The sequence below is a fragment of the Myotis davidii genome, unplaced genomic scaffold (assembly GCF_000327345.1).
Source record: "Myotis davidii unplaced genomic scaffold, ASM32734v1 scaffold30, whole genome shotgun sequence".
Lineage (NCBI taxonomy): Eukaryota > Metazoa > Chordata > Mammalia > Chiroptera > Vespertilionidae > Myotis > Myotis davidii.
Window position 1 is genome coordinate 2,129,492 of NW_006282874.1, and position 21,346 is coordinate 2,150,837.

General features: G+C 58.9%; 1 protein-coding gene across 1 annotated transcript in view; it reads left to right on the forward strand.

Moving 5' to 3' along the window:
• LOC102757454 (protein NDRG1) overlaps positions 1–21,346 on the forward strand; it is a 40,609-nt gene that overhangs the window by 836 nt on the left and 18,427 nt on the right. The window contains exons 2-4 of the mRNA XM_006753263.2: positions 11,819–11,899; positions 14,082–14,117; positions 21,149–21,254. Of these exons, the coding sequence (XP_006753326.1) occupies positions 11,837–11,899; positions 14,082–14,117; positions 21,149–21,254 (205 nt within the window). The 5' untranslated portion in view covers positions 11,819–11,836. The remainder of the gene's footprint in view (positions 1–11,818; positions 11,900–14,081; positions 14,118–21,148; positions 21,255–21,346) is intronic.

Below are 21,346 nucleotides of genomic sequence, written 5' to 3' on the forward strand. Positions count from 1 at the left end.
GAGGTGTGTTACAGCTCCCACAACATGCGCAGGAGCCAGTGTGTGCGTGCGCGGCCGGGCAGGGTGCGCCCCCAGAGGTGGCTGGGGTTGGCACTGTGGCGCCGGTGATAGGTGACCTGGCCCGGAGGGGTCCTGCGCGCCCCTGGTGGCCCTGCGCCCGCTGGGTTATGAATGGCGTCATTTTCGCCTCCACCCACCCTCCCCCGCTTTCCTCCTTGTCCCTGCCTGGCCTGCCCGGCCTGCTCTCCAGGGGAGAGAACAGCTGGAATGGCTCGGCCATCCCAGGAGCGCCTCCGTGGTCTCTGATTCAGCCCTGGGCAGGGCGTGCGCAGCGTGGTGGGGTCAGGGGAGTGGCGCTGTCCCCACCTCTGTCAAATGAGTAGCTGAAGCTGGGTTTCAGTGGCTGGTTCTCTTAACCCACCCCCACCCCATCCCTCTACCCTCACCCCCAACATACAAGCTCCCCCTGCCTGCCCAATTCTGCTGTCTGTCGCCTCTGCCTCTGTTGCCAGACACCCCTGCGGGCAGCGGCAGCCCCCATCTGTGGCGGGGTAAGGGAGAGGCGCCTGGCAGTTGGTGTGGGGCAGATGTTATCATGGCCAAGACCAGTTCTTCACAGATGTCCTGGGCACTTGAGGTTGTTGGGTGCTGTTAGGTTCCTGGGAAAGATGGAATGTTCTAAGACAGTGGTTCTCAACCTTCTGGCCCTTTAAATACAGTCCCTCATGTTGTGACCCAACCATAAAATTATTTTCGTTGCTATTTCATCACTGTAATGTTGCTACTGTTATGAATCGTCATGTAAATATCTAATGTGCAGGAGGGTCTTAGGCGACCCCTGTGAAAGGGCCAAAGGGGTCGCGACCCACAGGTTGAGAACCGTGTTCTAAGAGAACCCAGCCGGTGGCCACATGGGAGGGCTCCAGTCCCCTCATTCGAACCACCCACCCGCCGTGCCAGGCTTCTCAGCCACTTCAAACGAACAAACGTCTAAATGCCAACCTTTGCGCTATGAAAACCCGGTCTCACGGCACACCATCCAGCCCCGCCTGCGCCCGTTGGCATCTTTACTAAGTTTCCCGAAGGTGAATAGAAATAAGCAAGGCGCAGAGAGGGCAAACCCAGAGCCTGCCTGCAAGGGGCTCACCAGCCAGGGGAGAAGTGGGGGAGGCACAGTCCATAGGCCTGGCTGCCTAGTGCTGGGGTGGCACAGGCTGGGGTCAGAGTAGGGAGAGTCAGGAATTGTGAGACACCTCCAGAGCAACAGGGATCTGGTATCAGGAGTGAAAGCTGGGGTGCCCCTGACCTGTGACCTCCAGGATGAGCTGCAGGAGGGTGAGGAGGAAGGCTGTGCCGGCCGCGTCCTGTCACCTGGCGCCTGGCCCAGGGCCTGGCACGGGGGAGGAGCTCGGGCACTGGATGCCCAGGTGGTCTCCGCGGACAGGACAGCACACCACGGGGTTTGGCTTCTGCTGGGGCAGCCAGCAAGGCCAGGTCTGCCGGCCGTTGCTTGGATTGCTTGGAATGGAGCTACGCATTCGCACACCTGGCTGGCCCCCCTGCTTCCCATTTTACAGTTGGGGACTGAGGCCCAGGGGCAGGGAGCAACTCGCTAAGGCCCAGGTAGCACTGGAACCCGCCTCTCCAGGCCCCCTCCTGTGGGGATTGGAGGGATTGGAGATGCTATCAGCAGGTAGAAGTCAATCGATCTCGAGGAGTTTCTGGTGAGGAAACGTCCCGGACAGTATGTGGGCGGGTTTCGTGTGTTTACGTGTGTTTACGTGTGTTTAGTGTATGTTGCCCGTTCTTGAGTCAGGAACAGAAGCAGTCTGGCGAGAAAGAGCTCCTCCCTCCTCCCTCCTCCCTCCTCCACTTGCCCCACCTCCTCCTTGGAGAGGGGAGCAGAGCCTGAATTTCTTCCTCCTCTGCCTCTACCTTCCTCCTCCCTGGCTACCCGCCCAGGGGTGGGGCGGCTGCTGGGTCCAGGCTGCCCCCTCCAGGTTGGACTGAAGATCTGATCTGAGCTGGGGCTCCTGGGGTGCCCAGAACCTCCTGGCCTGAGCTGCCTCCGTGTGGATGGGAAGGGTTCCATTGTGCTTCTCTGATGGGACCCAGCTCCAGGGAACCCCATCCAAGGCATGACTCAAGTTCCCTGAGCCTCCTGAAGGAAGCCAGGGCGATGACTCAGCATCTAAGATTCCAGCGGGAGGGGTCAGGGGAGGGGCAGGACATCTCTCTCCAGGTCAGCTGCCACATCCCCTCACCCCTAACGTCCTCGTCCTCCTCGAAACAGCTCTGGTTCTGCCTCAGCTGCGTTGGCTCCACTGAATGGATGGGCAAACTGAGGCCAGGGCTTTGAAGGGACTCGCCTGTAGCCATGGGGCTCAGGGTGGGAGAGCCAGGCTTTGAACCCAGAGTGTCGGACTTGAAAACCGGTGTTCTTTCCCCTGACACGTTGGGGTGAGAGGCGTAGACAGGGAATTAGGGGCTCAGTGCCTCAGTTTCTTCCCCTGGAAAATGAGAATCATACCCTTGGCCTCTTGAGGATGTGTAGTATTAACAGTTAATTCATGTTCAAGAGTTGAGAACAGGGCTCAGTCTGTGGGAACACCACGTAGGTTTCTGCCAATAATTCGCACACATGACCTCAAGGCATCTCCTCGGCCTGCGTCAGGGCGAGGGACCTGGACCTGTGTTTGGGCCATGGACCTGGTGTCCTGGTTCATTGCAAGCCGCCCTTCCTGCCTCCTGTCTCAGTCTGGTCCCGAGCCTGCCCTCGCATTTGTCCCTTCTCTCTGCAGCTGACCTCAGGGACTGCTGTGCGTCAGGCTCTGTTGCAGACCCACAGATGAGTTCCCGAATGCTGCCCGGCCTCCCGCTGGGCCGGCGCAGGCTTGCGGAAGGGGGTGTGCACAGAGGAGGGGCGGCTTTGGTGCCAGTGGAGCCCAAGGATGCTCCGGGTGGGTGTCCTGCGAGGAGAGACCTGGGCCCTGGGTGCCTGCGTTGGCAACACGGAATGGGACAGATTACAGAATTCGGGGCCACCGGCAGGTCTGTGTGGGATCCGGTCTTTGACTTTCCTTCCTGACCATTCCTGCAGTCCTGCCCACCCCGCCGACCTCTGGGGACCCTTCTGGAGACTTTTGCAGCTTCAGGGGGCATTCCTCCAACTGAGGTGGGAGCAAAGGAGACTCTGTAGCCGTCTGGAATGCCCGTGCCGGAGTTCATCCACTTTATACTCCCGCCTCCTAAGGCCCGTGGAGACCTCCGAACAAGTCTCACATGTACCCAGGAGCAGCTCCGCCTACAGAGGTGGTGGGGACCGGGCTTTCATCCTGTTGCCCCATCCTGAGCCCAGCTCCACCCCCTTGGCTTTGAGAAGGTTCTGGGCAGCCCCCTGAGTGTGGGTACAAGAGCCATTCTTGAGGATGAGGTCTTTGTAAGGCTCCAGCCCGGGACCCTCACCCTGCCCCCTGTCTATTCCATCGCCCGGCTCCCTGCTCTCTCCAGACGCTGTCCTGCAGGTGGGGTTGGGCGCCCTCCGGGTCCCCATGTTGCCCTCCTTGGACCATTCTGGACTGTGTTTCTCTCCTCACCCCCTGGGGCCCGAGGGCCTGGCACTGAGCAGGCACTCCAAGTGGGTCAGAAGGAAACCTCCATTCGAGAAGGAGAGGCCTCGGGCCGCAGTATTAGGAAAGGTCGGAAGGTCCCCTGCACCGAGTGGGGAAGGACCGTGGCGGGGAGGGCGCTGTCGCTGTGGCGAGCATCCCATCTCGGGTCACAGGGTTTGTCGGAAGAATCTGGTTCCACTTCCTCTGCGAACACTGGCCCCATTTGTGTGCGGTCAACACACTACCTCCCGGGCCGTCCAGTGAGCTCATCCTTGTCCCCCAGATTTGCAGAAAAACCCTGTAGCCTGACCCGTGGCCTCGGCTTCTGGTTATTACACGCGTCCCCTCAGACCAGGGTTGGGGAGGGCCATTGGGATGTTTATAACATCATTCGCGGGCCATACAGAATGATCCACTTAAAAAGCAGCCTGCTATTTGGTCAAACATCTCATTAACTCACCCCTACTGCCTTGGCAGGGCCAGACCACATGGTTTCGTGGGCCTTATGTGGCTGGCTGGTCGGACGTTCCCCACCCCTGCCTCAGACAGACAGTCTGCCAAACAAATCGTTCCTGCTACCTCTTGGCCAGTGTGGCTCAGTGGGTTGAGCTCCGGCCCATGCACCAAGAGACCACGGGTTCGATTCCCGGTCGGGGCACATGCCTGGGTTGCCCACTCAGTCTCCAATAGGGGGTGTGCAGGAGGCAGCTGATTGATATTCTTCTTACACAGATGTTTCTATCTCTCCCTCTCCCTTTCTCTCTCTCTCTTACAAATCGATAAAAAGATATTTTAGAAAAAATTGTTCCAGCTCCCAAAACTCCACTGAGAAGAGTCCTGCAGGCTTCAGGGTGGCGCTGCAGAGAAGGGGGTGGGCAGTGGTGACCACCGACCCCTCTGCTTCCTGCTACCTGGGTCCAGACCCTCTCCCCACCTCTCCGCGGGCCTGGGCTCCAGGGAGCAGAGAGGTATGCCGTGCCAGCTCCAGACTTGCACCCGGGGGACGCGTGCCGTGGGCACTCCTGCGGTACACGTTCCTGCTCTGTTCTTGCCACACCAGAGCATTCCTTGAATGCTGCCGAGTTGCAGGCTCCGTGCAAAGCACCGGGCGCCCCGGGAATTCCTGGTCTGGCTGTCTTCTCAGGGATCACTGCGTGGACTTTGAGAACTTATTCTCCACCTTCCTTCCCCGAAGCTGGAGGGCGTTCTCGAAGGTCCTAATTGTTGACGAGGTTGATTACATAAGAAGAAACATTGAGAGCCCGGCCGGCGGGGCTCAGTGGTTGTGCGTCGCCCTATGAACCAGGAGGCCCCGATTCCATTCCCGGTCAGAGCACGTGCCCGGGTGGCGGGCTTGACCTGCAGCATGGGGTTTGTGGAAGGCAGCCAATCCATGATTCTCTCTCATCATTGATGTTTCTATCTCTCTCTCCCTTCTTCTCTGAAATCAATAAAAAACATATTTTTTAAAAAAGAAAGAAAAACATCTAGAGCGTGAAGGCCCCAAGTTTCAAATGTGCAGAAAGCACCCAGAAACCCGTGAACGGCCCTGCAGCTTGTCGCCAAAACCTCTTTGGCAAAGAAAGGACCGGAGAACATATCCACAGCAAGCTGGGGTGTCCAGGGCGTACCCCAAGGCTGCTTTCCATGAGGCCCGTGGGGCCCCGGCCTGTTCTCTGGAACCTTCCGGGAAGATGCCGAGCCTCTTTCCCGCTCGTCCTAGAAGCGCCCAGTGAGCTGGAAAGAACTGTGGCTGGAAGCCGAGTGCTGCAGAGCGGACAGCAGCTGGGCCAGTGCTGCCAGTCACAGTCGATGCCAGTTGTCAGCGATCTCTCTCCCGCCCTCTGTCTCTGCCTCATTAAAGACTCCAGGAGGCCGTGATCCCCCCAACCCCCTCCCCCCCACACACCTGCACCCACATCCTAGGGGGGAGTTTTCCATCTTTCCCCGTGGGGAGCAGTCAGGCTTTTAGGGAGTCACGTGGCCCCCCTTGAGCCTCAGGTCCCCCCCATGTGAGCTGGGATGATGACACCCACCCTCCCGGGCCTCCTTGTAGAATGAAGCCGTGGCCGCTCTTTCAAAGTGTGGAGTTGGCAGTTCCAGGAGCCCTCTGAGTCCTTCGAAGGGAGAAGAGGGAAATCTAAGTGGTGGACTTTGCCCGAAGCCTGGCCTGCTCATGGTGGCACCCTGGGGACTTTGGAGGGTGGGGGGAGATGCTGGTGAGCACCCCCTGCCTCCCCTCAGCTTCCTTCCTTAGAGCATCCTACTTCGGCTAAGGTGGGCGCACAGTGTGTGTGTACATTTACTGCGAGCAGAGGTCATGGTCATCTGAGCTGTGAGGGTTATTTTTACCTGAGCCGAAATACTGTCTCCGTGCCTCAGTTTCCCCATCCATGAAATGGTGCCTATTTGCTAGGGTTGCTCAAAGGGAGGGCAGAGTTCGGAGCCCAGCAAGCCCCACAGAAGTCGCCCCTGTTGCTGGAATCATGGGCGTCCGTGTGGGTTGCTCCTGGGCCAGTCCTGCTGGGGTGGCCGCATCCCGGAGACCCCTGCGCGTGTCACCAGACACCACCTCTGCCCCCATCCTGGAAGTTCCAGGGGCCCAGGAGGAAGGCTCCCATCTCAGACAGCGAGGGGCCTGCATCAGGAGCGGGAAAGGGACTCCCAGGCAGATCCAGGCAGCACTGAGCTGGGCTGCGCCCTGGCGAGACGCCTGTGTCCGTGGCCTCTTTGCCAGCCCTGTCCTGCCTCGGTTCTCATCTGCCCACGTTTCTCATGGACCATGTGATGCGCATGGAGCACAGGCTGCCTATTTTACAGATGGGGGATGAATGCCATGGTCAAAGTCATGTGGCGAGAGGGTGGCGGCGTTCCCACGCCCGACTCCTAAGCCAGGGTGCCAGCTGCTCCGCCGCGGCTTTTGAGAATGGCGGGCTGTGTCCCTCTCTTCACAGTTCTTCAGCTCTCAGGCGGCCTCAGCGTGCCCGAGGTGCCTCTGCCCGCTGCCCTCCAGTCCTCGGGGTCACGGTCTTGCCTTCTCCCGGCAAATCCCAGGTTTGGCTTCCCCTGGAAGCCAGGAGGCTCAGCTCCTTGCTGACTGTCCCCTGGGCCTGTTGGACTGGAAAGGGATCTGCCCAGCCCCTGGGCCTTCCTTACTCAGGGACCAGCGTCGCTAATGGAGAGGAGACCCCGAGGTGGCACATTCGGTCTGATCGTTGAAAACTCATGTGGTGTTTGCCAGGCGTCTTCTGTGTCTCCCCCCGACCCCCACCCCCCACCCCTATCCTTGCTGGATCGCTGTGAGGCTAATGGCGTATAAAACACAGGCTGTGTCCTCATAGATGTCCCTGGTCTCTGAGGCAACCAGGAAGGGAAACTGCACTGGTTAATTAAGCAGCTATTTAGCAGGTTCTATGTGCCAGAGTTTAAGCCCCACTGGCACTCACCGGGAGCAGGATTATTTATGCCCATTTTACAGGTGAGCAAACCGAGGCTAAGAGGTTAGATAACTTGCGGGGAATCACAGTCTAATTCATGATGACAGCCAGGTCTGACCCTCCAGTCCTCTCCTAGCTCCTGGCCGCCTGCTGCTTATCTGATGTTGGTTTTCTCTGAATTCCTTCTGGGAGGGCAGAGCGAAAGGAAGACGTGGTGATAGGAACCCGTCGGGCAGCTGGCGGGTGACGTGGGCCCCGGTCTTGGCACCGAGTGGGTTTTAGCGGAAGAAGCCCGGGCCGACTAACTCCCTGTCTAGAGGGCCTTGCGCCTGCGCTTCCTAGAGGGACCGCACCATCCACCCTCCTGCCCGTTGGAGCGGGAGGCCCGGGAGGGGACATCTGGGCTCCTACCCACGGCACCCCATGTGGCCTGGCCTTGCCACCCGGTCTGCTGAACGATGACCTTGGCCCTTTCAGCCCGACATTCTGGGCTGGGACTTTCCAGGAGGCGGCAGAGGGGGCGGGCACTGGCATCCAGCGCTCGGCCTCAAGCCCAGGGGAGAACCTGCTGAGCCAAGCAGGGCCTTGAGCGGCGGGGGGTGACCCCTGGTATGGGCGGTGGGGGGGCATCAGCGGAGCAGCCCCAACCAGGTACCCCCCCACTGCCCCTCCCTCCCAGCGAAGGAGGTCGGCATTGCCTACAAGGCAGTGTCCACGCGGGACCTGCTCCTTCCTGTGGGCCTGCTGGTCTTGGGGTTGGTGCATTTGAACCCACAGCGAAACTTCTGGAGGGAGAGCGAGACGAAGCAGTAAGAGTGTGACACAGCATAGCGGCCTCTCGTCCCGGCCACCCACCTGTGCTGACCCATCTCAGGATGTGCCTCCAACCCCTGGACTTCAGCCTCGTCCTCAGAAACCTGCAGCTGGTGGTGTGTGTGTGAGAGTGTGAGTGTGTGAGTGAGAGAATGTGAGTGTGTGAGAGTGTGAGTGTGTGTGTGTGAGAATGTGTGTGAGTGTGTGTGTGAGAGTGTGTGTGAGTGTGTGTGTATGTGTGTGAGTGAGTGTGAGAATGTGAGTGTGTGAGTGTGTGAGAGTGTGAGTGTGTGAGAGTGTGAGTGAGTGTGTGTGTGTGTGAGTGTGAGAGAGTGTGAGTGGGTGAGTGGGTGTGTGGGCACACGAGATAGAATAAGAGTTGGATCTACCAGATAATCTCTGCTTTCATACAGGAACCGCCCTAGGCCAGTGGTTCCTAACCAGGGCGGTTTTGCCCCCAGAGGGCATTTGGCAAAGTGCACAGATGTTTTCGGTTCTCACCGGAGGTGGGGAGGGTGGGTGTGGGCTATTGGCATCTGGGGGCGCCAGCCTCCACCACCAAGGATGACCCACCCAGGCCCAGGGTGGGCAGGTCGGGTGGGGAACTGTGCCCTGGAGATACGGCGGTCACGGAGGCCACATCCGCCCCAACCTGCAGGACAGCGCGGCCTCGTGGGGCAGGCCCGTCAGGACTGGCCAGATGAGTGGGCGGCGCTGGGGGGACCCCGGGGCGTACCTGCCCCGTGAGATGGGGGCTCCGCGGGCTAGGACCGGGCCTGCTGGTTTGTGGCCATGCCCCCACTTGTCACATGGTAGGGCCCCGTCCACAAGGCTGTTATGGGTGCTTCGCTCCGTGCTGGGCACATGAGGGCCTGGCCCAGGAAGCCACGTCCGGATGAGTCACGGTTTGGAACTGAGCTTTCTGAACCCCAGGGGTCTTTGAGGTCAGGTCTTGCCTCATGGGGTGGGGACAGGTGGGAGGGAGGGTGAACCCGGGGCTGCTGGGGTGGGGGGTGGGGTCAAGCTTTTTTCCCTGGCTTCATCCAAAGCATGTCTGCTTCCCCCACTTTTTTCCCCCTTTTGTGGGGGAAGGGTGTATGTAAATCTGTTTTTTTATATTGAACTTCCTTATAAGATTTGCTTTAGACAAACAGCCTCAGAAATACACGTTTGCAGAGTTCAAGGCAACAGAGATAGGGCAATTGTTGGCCTTCAGCCGGCCCAGGTTGGCAGGATGGGGCAGCCAGCTGTCTCCCTGCCCATTGCCCTGGAGTGGGCAGCCTCGGGCATCGGGCAGTGACCTAGATGGAGGGCCAGGCCCTGCCCTCCCTGCCGGGGCATTTGCACTCATTAAAGGCAGGCTGTCCCAGGCCTGCCGCGCCCCCACCCCCAGGGACAAAGGGTGCAGAGGCTGCCTCTGCTGTGCTCGTCTCCCTGCAGACTCGGGGGCCTGGGGCGCTTCCCGGTGTAACCAGGGTGTCAGCTCCGCTGTAGGGGCCAGAGGACTCGGCTCCGGGACTGTGCTGTGCCCCGTCGGATGATTAGCTGATCGTCAGCATTGTGGTCTCCACCCACTGGACGCCAGTAGCATCTCCCAGTCATGACACAAGTGTCTCCAGCCCGGCTAGCATGGCTCAATGGTGAGCGGTGACCTATGAACCAGGAGGTCACGGTTCGATTCCCAATCAGGGTACGTGCCTGGGTTGTGGGCTCGATCCCCAGTGTGGAGTGTGCAGGAGGCAGCCAATGAGTGATTCTCTCTCATCATTGTTGTTCTATCTCTCCCTCTCTGAAATCAATAAAAATATATTTTTTTATAAATATCTCCAGCACAAGGCTGGGCTCCCTGAGCCCCTTCCGACTCCATACTCAGCAATTCTCAAATATTTAAGGGAGACTGGCCAGTTTTCAACCTCTGAGTTTAGCCCTAGCTGGTTTGGCTCAGTGGATAGAGCATCAGCCTGCGGACTGAAGGGTCCTGGGTCTGATTCCTGTCGGGGTACATGCCTGGGTTGCAGCTCTATCCCCAGTAGGCGGCATGCAGGAGGCAGCTGATAATCAACCAAAATATATATTTTAAAAAATAGTGAATTTAAACACAGGCCTTGCTAGTAAGCTGCATAAATCCTGTTCATCTATTCAGCAAGTGAGTGGTAGCCCCACTTTGCCCCTGGTGGAATGGCAGGAGCCACAGGTGGGCCAGGTAGCGATACAATTAGGCTGCCCTCCTCAGAGCCCACGGGGATGGGGGTGGGGGCTGAAGATGGCCTGGGGGTTAGGGGGGCTGAAGAAGGGCTGCCTGAGCCCGGCCAGGGGACAGTGGCAGACCCCCCTCTCACCCTGGTCCTGTCACTCTCTGCTGGGGGGTGGCACTGCCTGGGCTTCTGGAAGGCTCTCTAGGCTGTGTAGGCGGCGTGGCCATGGGGCCAGAGTCCCGGGACCATGAACACGCTGAGTTAGCGAGGCTGTCCGACCTCGGCTTTCATGCCTCCGGCCTCCGGGCTGGCCGCTGCCCAGGAATGCTGGCAGATATAAAACTGACTTTGTTTTCAGAATGTTCTGGAACCTGAACTCCAAAGGCTGCATTCTTGTGGGGCTGCTTATCGACTGGGGAATTATATGGGGCCCAGACTGGAGCGTTGCAGCGGATCTGCCCCCAGAATGCCATGTGTCAGCGCCGGGGCGGGAGGAGGCGGCCCGGGCTGTGCTGCCGGCTGATCTCTGAGAGGCCTCGCCAGGAGGGTCCTGGGGGTTCCAGGAGCCAGGCCTCGGACCAGCCCACCTGGTGGGATTTTAGAGGCTGCGCTCTCTCCGTCCGTGGGGTCCTGGGGAGCTGGGGGCCTGGGTTTCTGCTCTGGAGCATGACAATGGAGGGCCTCGCCGGCCTGGTCTTCAGCAGGTTGCCTGGTCCGTCCGGGATGCAGGAGGCCGGGTCTGTGAGCGGGGATCTGGACGCCTGTCCCTGCCACCGGCTGTGGCGCTCACCTCACTCTGGGACTGTGTGCCTCGCCCAGTGTTGGTGGGGGCTTCACTTGCCTTTATCTGAGAATAAATGTTTATATCTCCAGATCCCAGACCAAGCTTCGGGAGCGTGCTCAGTACATGCCCCGCCCAAGCCTGGCTCCTGGGGAGTGGGTGCGCCACAGCCAGTGGGGCCTCCTCTGGCCCCCAACCCCAGCTGCTTTGGCTCCTTTTGTTTGAAAATCCCACCTCCAGCCTGGCAGGCCCTGGGTTTGAGGCTGCCCCTGCTGGGGACACTGGGAGGGTGAAGGAGGAGGAAGTGTGTGCCATGCCTGCACATGGCAGGCCTCCTGTGACCTCCTGTCCCCTGTGGCTGTCAACCTGGGGATGCAGTTCTCCTTCTCAAATGCAGCGAGAAATGTCCTGGGTGGTGGGGGGTCTAGACTGGTTTTGAGAATCGATCTGTGTTTCATTAGCAACGTGGTTGCTTCCATGAGCCTCAGTTCCTGTCTCAGGGGCAAGGCTGGGAGGGTGATGTGGGTATGAGGGCCCTTGTGGCCTATAGGAGGGGCTTTGTGACCTGTAGGAGGGGCCTCATGACCTGTAGGAGGGGCTTTGTGACCTGTAGGAGGGCCCTTGTGACCTATAGGAGGGGCTTTGTGACCTGTAGGAGGGGCCTTATAGCCTGTAGGAGGGGCCTCATGGCCTATAGGAGGGGTCTGGTGACCTGCAGGAGGGGCCTTATGGCCTATAGGAGGGGTCTGGTGACCTGCAGGAGGGGCCTTATGGCCTATAGGAGGGGTCTGATGACCTGTAGGAGGGGCCTTATGGCCTGTAGGAGGGGCCTGGTGACCTGTAGGAGGGGCCTGGTGACAGGTGCAGAAGGTAGAAGCTGCGGGGCAGAGTGAGGGCTTGTTTTCGAGCCTCAGATCTGCTTCCTTCAGGAACCATCTCTCAGGAGGAAGTGCTAACCTCCTGGCCTTTGTCCCCTCCCAGGCAGGTGACAGCAGGGACATGTCTCGGGAACTGCAGGACGTGGACCTGGCCGAGGTGAAGCCTTTGGTGGAGAAAGGGGAGGTGAGTGGAGATGCTCCTGGTCCCCCCATCACATGCACCGTCATACAAGGGCACACGTGTGTGCACAACATGAACACATACACACACGTGTCCACTACTTCCTTGTTTCCACGGGTGGTCTTGTCCAGGTGTGCAGAGGCACAAAGTTACCTGTTCCAGGCCCAGTGTGGCCACTACGTGTTCTGGCATCGTGGGCCGGGCCCCTGACCACAATCTGGGCTTCTCTGCCCACACCTCCCTGATCCCATATGCAAAGAAGGGCATTGAAGTAGAGCTCCTGTAGGCGCCACCCCCCTCTGACATCTGTGGTTCTGGAACATGTGACCGGAAGCCCACTGCCCACAGGCTTTGTCTACCCCCTCGTTTCGAGGTGAAGGTCACACACATCCCCCGGGCCCGCCTGCCTGGCCTCAGATCCTGGCCGTGACACTCGGCAGCTCTGTCCACCGCTGGCAAACGCATCAGCCTTCATGCTCCAGTTCCCCAGGTTTACACCAGTGACACGGGGACTCATGTCCTGGGGCCACAGTGAGGATGGAGTGGGCTGCTGCCGCCTGGCGCGGAGGAGATAAGCTGTGCGCCTGAGCTCCTGCTGCTACAGCTCTTATCATCCTGTCGGCCAAACCTTTCATGTCAGCCAGGCCTCCCTGGGACAGAGCTGGCCCTGCCCTGCGGCCAAGCAGGCAGGTCCCTCCTGGCCTGGCCTTTCCAACGTTGGCTTTACATTATGGAAATGCGACGAGCCTTCGCATTTGCTGTAGAAGTGACGTCGTCTTTTAAACTATGTTCCCTGCCCAGCTCTCATGGAGAGGTGACACTGCCTGTGATGATGCCTCTTTTCAAAAATGTAAAGTTCAGGCTCAAAAGTGAAGTTGCCCTAAGGCAGGGGTGGGAACCATTTTTTTTGCCAAAGGCCATTTGGATATTTATTGCATTATTCGCAGGCCATACAAGATTGTCAACTTAAAAACTAGCCCGCTGTATTTGGTCAAGCATTCAATGAACTCACCCCTAATGCCTTGGCAGGGCCAGACCCCATGATTTCGAGGGCCTTACACGGCCCGCGGGCCGGACGTTCCCCACCCCTGTTCTAAGGTCAACCAAGTGCTTCCCAAGTAGGAATCAGCATGAAGACCAGGTCCCGCGAGCCTGGGCCACCGCGTCCCTCGGGTTCTCTCGTGCTAACAGCAGGATGGGAACTGGGTTCTGGGACTGTTCCCGTTTGACAGAAGAGGAAGTTGAGTCTTGTGGAGCTTGAATGTCCTCGGTCGCGTAGTTACACTGTGTGTGGGCCTGGAGCCAAGCCAGACCAGCTGCCCATGGTGAACCGACTGCTCATCGGGCTCCTTGGTGACGCTGGGTGTGGCCGCTCTGGTTTAGCTCGGTCGCATCACAGACTTTCCCTTCTGAGTTTTATAGACACAGACACTCATCTCTGACGGGCGGGGAGCTGCCCGCGTGGGTGGCAGCTGCGTTTAGAAGCTGCCAAACCCTTGTTATGATTGTACATTCAGGGTCTGCAAGCGTGTTCTGTGAAGGGCCACATAGGAACTACCGTAGGCTCTGCGGGCCATACCATCGTGGCACCACTCAGCTTCACAATTACAGCAGGAAGGCAGCCATAGCAACATGGCAATGAACGGGCTTGCTGTGTTCCAATAAAACTTTATTTACAAAAGCAGGTGGTGGGCCTTCGTCTGCTGGCCCATGCTGTTCACCGTGCGTGCTCCACATCCGGATAGCTCTGGGGCGAGATGGGCTTTGGGCTGGAAACAGAATTGTAGGACTGAGGGAAATGTGTAGAGGTCTCTGTTCTCCGTGTCCACTCACAAGAGACTGAATTTTAATCCAGAAGACGGGCAGCCAGGGAAGAAATGTGAGGAGAGATTTAAAAGTGTAGCACATGGGTGAAGGTCAGACCAGGTCATAGGTAATTACAGTCTTGTCTCCCACAAGCTTGTGGTCAGCTAAGACCTTCAGATCTTTTTCGCATGGAGGCAGTAGTTAAAAAGGAACCCAGCTAATGTGTCTCCTTTCCTGCCGGACTGTTCTTTGAGATGAAAAGTCTCCCTTTGTGAGGAATTAGGGAGGCTCCGCAGAGGAGGGAGGGTAGATCTAGGCTCAGGGTTTGGAGAAGCAAGGAACCTTGATGAAACTGACCATCTCCCTCTTCTCTCCACAGACCATCACCGGCCTCCTGCAGGAGTTTGATGTTCAGGCAAGTAGAGGCTGTGGACGCCCTCCCCTTCCCACTATGTTCCCTCTCCCTCCTCCTTCCACTGGTGCGAAGTAGATCATGGTTCAGACACTGGGGGCGAGGAGAGACGGGGAGCTAGTTTCTCACACTTGGCTCCTTCCTGCAGAGCAGCTGGTTGGAGTTCTGGCCAGGGAAGCCTGTGGCAACAACTCCCTACGGCCCCCCTGGACACTGTCGATCTGGGCAGAGCTGTGGGGCGGCGGGGAATGGGGAGCAGTGGGTGGGTTTGGGACCCTGTGATGGGAGGGAGCAGAAGCAGGCTCGATGTTCTCAGCTCTGCCTGGGAAAGCGAACCTGGCTTCTTCGTGGCTCACTGGCTCCATCGCTGCTCAGGGCTGGCCTCAGGCGGTGGGAACAGCTGCCTCTTGAGTGTTATCCAAGAACAAACGTTCAGGACAGTGGGCTGGCTCTCTTGGCTGAGGGGCGGGTCAGAACCTCAGGACCTGTAATTCCTGGACTCATTAGTGATCCCAGAGTTTGGGGGCCCCAGGCTGTGCTGGGCCCTGGGGATTGGGACAGGAAGCCAGGGCACAGTGGGGCCCTGTGGGCTTCCCGGAGAAGAGGGAGGACAGGAGCAGATGCAGGTGGATGCACATCACTCAGTCTCCCGCCTCCAGCCCCTCTGAGCGCTGCGTCTCCACCATCTATTCTGCTCCCTTTCACCCAGACAACTCCCCTCTTCCTCCTGGATCCCCTATTTCAGTGACCGGCCCACCACCCGGGTCCAGAGGCTGGGCGTCTGGGCATTGCCTTGGGTGAAGGGGAACGAGTGGCAGAGGGCTTGGGAATGTTGGCTGCTGTGAATAATGGGCGTTCAAGTGTCTACCTGAGTTTGATGTTCAGGCAAGTAGAGGTTTGCCCTTTTTTGGCTCTTTGATGCAGAGCAAGTTGCTTCACCTCCCCTTGGCCTCAGTTTCTTCATCTGTGAAATGGGGCAAGTCACTCCAATCTTGTTTAAGTGGTGTTGGAGACAGGACAATGACGGCGGGGACCCAGAAATGATGTTTCCCACATCAGTGTTGGGCCAGTAACACCCCCTGTCTACTAACTCTTGTGACTATCTTTTTCCTTGGCGTGTGTGTGTGTGTGTGTGTGTGTGCAGTTAAGTACATATAAAGTGTACCACCTGAACCATTGTTCAGTGTACATTCAGTGAGTGGCATTCAATATGCTCACATTTGGGGGCAGCCGTCACCACCACCCATCTCCAGACTCTTCATCTTGTGAAACCTGAAGCTAAGTCCCCATTAGACACTAAGTCCAAGTGTCTTTCCCTGCAGTCCCTGGCAACCGCCATGCTGCTGTCTGTCGCTATGATGTTAAGACTTTAAGTGTCTCACCTAAGTGGAATCCCACACCATTTATCACTTTGTGGTTGGCTCCTTTCACTTAACGCAGTGCCTTCAGGGCCCATCGTACTGCAGCACGTGTCAGAGCTTCCTTCCCTCGGAGGCTGGGTGATACTTCACTGTGTGGATGGGCCACAAGGGGTCATCCATTCATCTGCCAGTGGGCACGCGGGCTGCTTCCACCGTCTGGCTGCTGTGATTAATGGCTGGACAAGCACCTCGTGGAGTCCCTGCTTCTAATTCCCTTGGGCACATGCCGGGAAGTGGAATTGCTGGGTCACGTGGTTAGTGTCAATTCTTGCCATTTTGGTTGTTGATTTGGAAACTGGAACACATCGTTTTTCTGTTCCCTGGGAAGATCATTCCTCACTTTTGTGGTGTTCTTGACGGTTTGCAAAGCCCAGCTCTGAGTTCCTGTCCTCGGGCACAGGTAGCTGGTAAGCAGAGACCAGCCTTCAGGTTGGCCTCCCGGGGCGGGGAAGAGTCAGGATGAGGTCCGCCCACATTGGGTACCCGCCTGGGCTGAGCCCTCTCAGTTAATCCCAGCACCGTCCTGTGAAGTTGGGGACATTTTTGTCCCTTTAATAAATGTCTGCTTTAACCTACTTTCTAGACTGAGAGCTCAGCGTTAGTGAGTGTGGAACGCACCCCACGCTTCATTCTGAGTGTGTGACACCTTTTGCTTGAAATGAATCTTATACCCATTTTACAGGTGAGAACCTGAGGCACAAGAGAGGTCAAGTCACTGGCCTGAGGTCTCAGGGTTGGGAAGGGGTAGGGCTGGGGTGTGAACAAGCCGTGTGCTTGACTGAAATCACTCCTCTGACTCCCTAGAAGGGGGAGGCAGACACACATGAAAAATTAAGTGAACAAGACAATTCCAGCTCCCGCAGGGCATGGAAGGTGACAGAGTGGCTGGCGTGGTGCGGGTGGCCTTAGGTTGAGGGTTAGGAAAGGCTTCTGGAGGTGACATTGAACCGAGACCTGAATGACAGATGGAGCCAGGCCTGTGACCCGAGAAGATTAGGGATGGTCGGTCCATGCAGAGGCTACAGCATGGAAAGGCCCTGGGCTGGGTTTGGAGCCAGCCTGGGGGGTGAACGGGGAGTGAGCTCTCCTTGCAGCTGTTCATGGGCGCAGCCTTCCCAACGAGTCACAACTTTGAGCTGAACGTGGTGGCTGCTGAGGGACGCCTTGTCAACGCCAGTCCCATCTTTGTATAAAACAGTGTTGCTTCGGGTTTGGCTCCCAGATCGGGCTGACTCATGATATCTGTGGAAGTTCCCCCTGGATTTCCAGGAGTTTCCAACATCTCGCCTGTGGGTCGCGTAGGATTTCCCTCGGAAGATGCTGCACCATGTGAGACTGATGTGCTCTGTGCGCTACCGGGGACTGCTCACAGCGCTGGGGGCAGAGAAGGGCAGAGCCCTGGTCAAGGGAGGCAGTGAGGGCCACCAGCCCAGGGACAAAATGACAGTCACCTGCCCGTTAGGACGTCAGCGTCCTCTGACGCGTCAGGCCAGGCTTTCCCCTGCTGTCCTGCTGAGTCATTCAGGACTTGTACCATCACCCCTCCTTTACTGATGGGGAAACTGAGGCTCACGCATGGCCTCAGTGAAGGGTCCACGGCACCCTGCTCTGTCTGACCCACCCTGTTCTCTCACCCACGATGGGTCACTGCAGTGCGTCACGGGAGGGCCCAGCTGGGCCTGAGGGCCAGACCTCAGCTCACCGCTGCTCTTCCTATCAAAGCCCCTCTGCCCAGGCAGCCCCCTGCACGGAGCGCGGATGGACTGGGGTCCAGATGCCTTCATGGGGACCTGCTTACATCTCTTCCTTCATTAGCTTCTCACGGCCCATGGAGACGGCCCCGTCTGGCCCGTGCCTTGGAAGTCGAGTTTAAGGAGTCAGAGTGGCTCACTGGGCGTGTCTGAAAGCAGCCAACGTTACTTCTTGAAAAATATTTGGTGCCGAAGCTGGCGGACTCGTTCTTCCTTCCCCGGAGTAGCCGAGGATGGACGGACACATGACTCAAAATAGGCAACAAATGGTAGCCCAGAGGCAGTCGGACGCTGCGGGCGGGTCCGCGCCCAGTGGCTGGGTGGCCCGTCTCAGGAGAAGGCACAGCCGCCAGAGCAGATGGCCTCTCGCCTTATCGCTCCCGGCTGACATCACAGTGGGGTGGGCTGTTTGTTTTGGCCTGGGTGATGGTTTAAGGCGAATCGATTGGTGCCCGGGCCTGTGAGTTCTGCCGGTTGCTCCCAGGACCCCGGCTTGGCCCCTGGGAGCGGCTCCGGAGCCCTGGAAGCGCGGGTCTAGGTGGGCTGCTGGCCAGGGGTGCCGTGGCCGCAGGAAGGACGCCTGTGATCTGGTTTTGCCGAGACCGTCTGGCATCAGGTTCTGGGCAGTTGTGTTTGCCAATTTGATGAGGGGAGTCGGTGGGAGTATTTAGGTTATTTTCTTCGGCTGGAATTCTAGAATCCAAGCGTCCCCGAGCTGGTGGGTGCTGTGTGACTCAGCCCTCCCCCTCTGCTCCAGGTGGGGGGCTTTGTGGAAGGCCCCCAAGGGAGGGAGGGAGCAAGGGAATATTTGCATCCCACTCATCCCTCAGGCCTTGCCTGCCAAGCAGGAGGTGCCAGACCCCTTGGAGAAACTTGCCAAGAGGATCTGTCGAGCGAGTTCTCCATTTCGGCTCCTTTGACTCCTAAATCTGCAGTAAACACGGGAGCCGCCTAGCTGGTGTCTGTGCCCCAGAAACCGGCTGACCTCTCTTCCTGCATCGTCTCCTGTAATCCGTAACCGCCCTTCACGGGAGGAATTACTGCTTCTTCATGTTATAGCTGAAGAGCCAGGCCCAGAGAGGGCTTAAGAGATTTGCTCAGTGTCACTCAACGAGGAGACAGATGATGCAATCGGACCCCGTCTCCATGTCCGGAGCCAAAGTCCATGGGTTCATGGGGGGCGGGGCGGCAGCGTGGAGAACAGCATCCTTCACTCTCCCGGTGCCGTGGCTGCTTCTAATTCCTTCCACCTGGATCTCTCCGTGTTCTGATGGTCTGATTTGATTTGGTTTCCATGGAATCTGTTTGCATCTCACCAGGGCCCTGCTGGCAGGGAGCGGCGTTCCTGCGGTGGAGGGAGCGAGCGGAGGGGCTGGGGCAGGAGGGCGGTGGGCAGTGTCCGCGGAGGTCTGGCGCCTCTCTGTGCGGCCCTGTCTGGCGGAACTGGGCCAGGGGGACACCTGATCCCTGTTGGGGGCCGGGTGGGGTGGGGAGGCTGGTGTCCTTCCCTTCACTGGGAAGCAGATCCACTCCCAGGGAAAAGGGCAACGGTGACCTTTTCCTAATTCCTCGCTTTCCACACAGTCGCTGCATGTTTCCCCGCCCCCCTGGCTGAAGCGGGGCAGGAGTCAGAGGCCTGGGCATTCTCAATCACCCTTTCTTGGCCCCCCCTCCGCCCCCTCCTCACTAGCCCCACTTCCTAGGAAGTCGCTGGGACTTAGAACAAACCCCGTGGCAGATGGGGGTGGCGCTCATCTTGGTCAAGGTGAAACGACCCGCATCTCCTCTGCCCTGCTCCGTGGTTGTCCTGTGTCCTGTGTCCGGCACACCTGTGGCACGTTCTGCGTTGTGGGCCAGAGGCAGGTTTGGGGAGCAGCGGAGGTGAGGCCTCTATCCTGTGTGCCCGTGTACCCCAGGGCGTGCCCGGGGCTAGCAGCTTCACAGGACGCTGGGGAGACACAGAGCCATGCACAGCCCCATCGGGGGGACCTGCCTCAGTGCGTCCCTCTCTAGGGAGTCACAGTGCATGGGACTCATTAAAGGTCCCCTGTCTTCCCGGGCACCCGGCACAGTGTGGGAAGCAGATGTCAGAGGCCCAGGCTCTGCCCAGCCAGCGTGGCTCAGCGATTGAGCGTTGACCTATGAACGAGGAGGTCACGGCTCAATTCCTGGTCAGGGCACATGCTCGGGTTGAGGGCTCGATCCCCTGGGTGTGGTGCGTAGGAGGCAGCCGATCAATGACTCTCTCACCAATGATGTTTCTATCTCTCTCTCTCCCTCTCCCTTCCTCTCTGAAATCAATAAAAATACATATTTTTTAAAGGCACAGGCTCTGGAGTTGGGCGGTCTCGGGTTCAGACCCTGCTGCACCGTCCAGCTGTGTGACCTGGGGAAAGTTGCTTACCCTCTCTGGACTTCCATCTCCTGGGGACAGTCAATACCTTGAGCACCTGCTGTGAGCAGGAGGCTGTGCCAGGCCCGAGGGGAAACGGGGGGATGGGGGCATGGGGGAAGGTTGGGTGTGTGTAACTGAGCAGGCAGAGGCAGCCCAGCCTCTCTGAGAGAGTCGCTTCGGGCTCCACAGCTGTATAAGTTCAAGGCCTCCCAAGTGATGAGTCAACATCTGTTACTCACTCCCACCCCTGGGGGCTGCCAGGGACAGACATCCTTGATGCCAACCTGGGCTGGGCATCCCATACCCTCCACCAAGATGGTGCCCAGGCCACCACGTACTGCGAATGCCCTTCCTGCCGGGCCCCAAGCTCACCTCCTCTGCTCAGGAACCTGGGGGTAGGAGGAGGCGTAGCTCACTGTCCTGTTACAGGTGCTGACCCGGGCTCAGGGCTGTGGGAGGGTGGCACTGGGTTTGAACCCTGGTGTCCCAGGCTGGTGGGGGCCTGCCTGGCCAGGCCTATTGTTAGACGGCACCCTGGGGTCAGCTGGGGAGACAATGGAGAGTGTGGCCCCCACAATGGACCATTGTTCCTGCAGCAGCTTCAGGGCCGGCTGGGCGGGCAGATGATCCCGGCCCCCACTGCGGCTGGGCCTTTGCTCCAGGGTCTGGGTTTTTCCAGTGTTTCCACAGCAGGAGCGCAGGGCTGGGCACAGAGGGGGGCCAGGGCATCGGACGGGGGCCAGGGCGTCGGCAGGCTCCGAGCTCAGTGGCCCAGGAGCACCCCTGGGCTGGGGAGCTGGGATTCCCCATGCTGTGCCCTGTTTACCCCCATCAACATCAGGTCATAGGCATGCAGGCTTCCCCTGCCACACTGTGAGGCTCTCCTATGGCCCACTTCCCACAGGCAAGGGCCGGGGGAGAGGTGCCCCCTTTACCAGCGTCAGGCCTGCCTACCTTGGGGCCTCACAGGGCGGGCCAGGGAGCCCATCACTCTGCCTGGGACTTGAAGAAAGTGGGTTCTTGTTAAAAACAGATGATGCCCTTTCCTGCTCTGGAGGGGGAACCTAGGAATTGGGGTTAATTCATTCTTTCCTTCCTCCCTCCCTCCCTCCTTCCCTCCATTCCTCCCTTCCTCCCTCCCTCCCCCATGTCGGTCAGATGGACAACCATGGCTTCCACAGGATGGGAGCCTACCTGGTCCCCTCAGCCCAGCCCCGGGCCCCTCGCGGGTTAAACCTCTTGCTCTCCATGGGCTATTGCCCTTCCCCCTCCTTCCCTGACCCTTGGGCAGGGCTCTCTGGGCCTCGCTTTGCCGCCTGAAGCCCAGTGCTCTCCTGACCAAGGGCAAGGCCCTGGGCGCGTCCTCAGAAGCCGTGTTCTAGGCCGGGACGCTGGTGTCCCGTCCGGTTTAAGCCACGCCGACCTGCACGCCCCGCGTGACAGCCCCTCCGCCTGCTCTTTCCCCAGGAGCAGGACATCGAGACTCTGCATGGCTCCATCCACGTCACGCTGTGCGGGACCCCCAAGGGAAGCCGGCCCGTCATCCTCACGTACCACGACATCGGCATGAACCGTATGTTCCGGGCCCCGGGCTGCCAGGAGGCCTGCTCCCGCCCAGGTGGAGGCGGGGGGCTAGGAAGGGCCAGTGGCAGGGAGCCCAGCTAC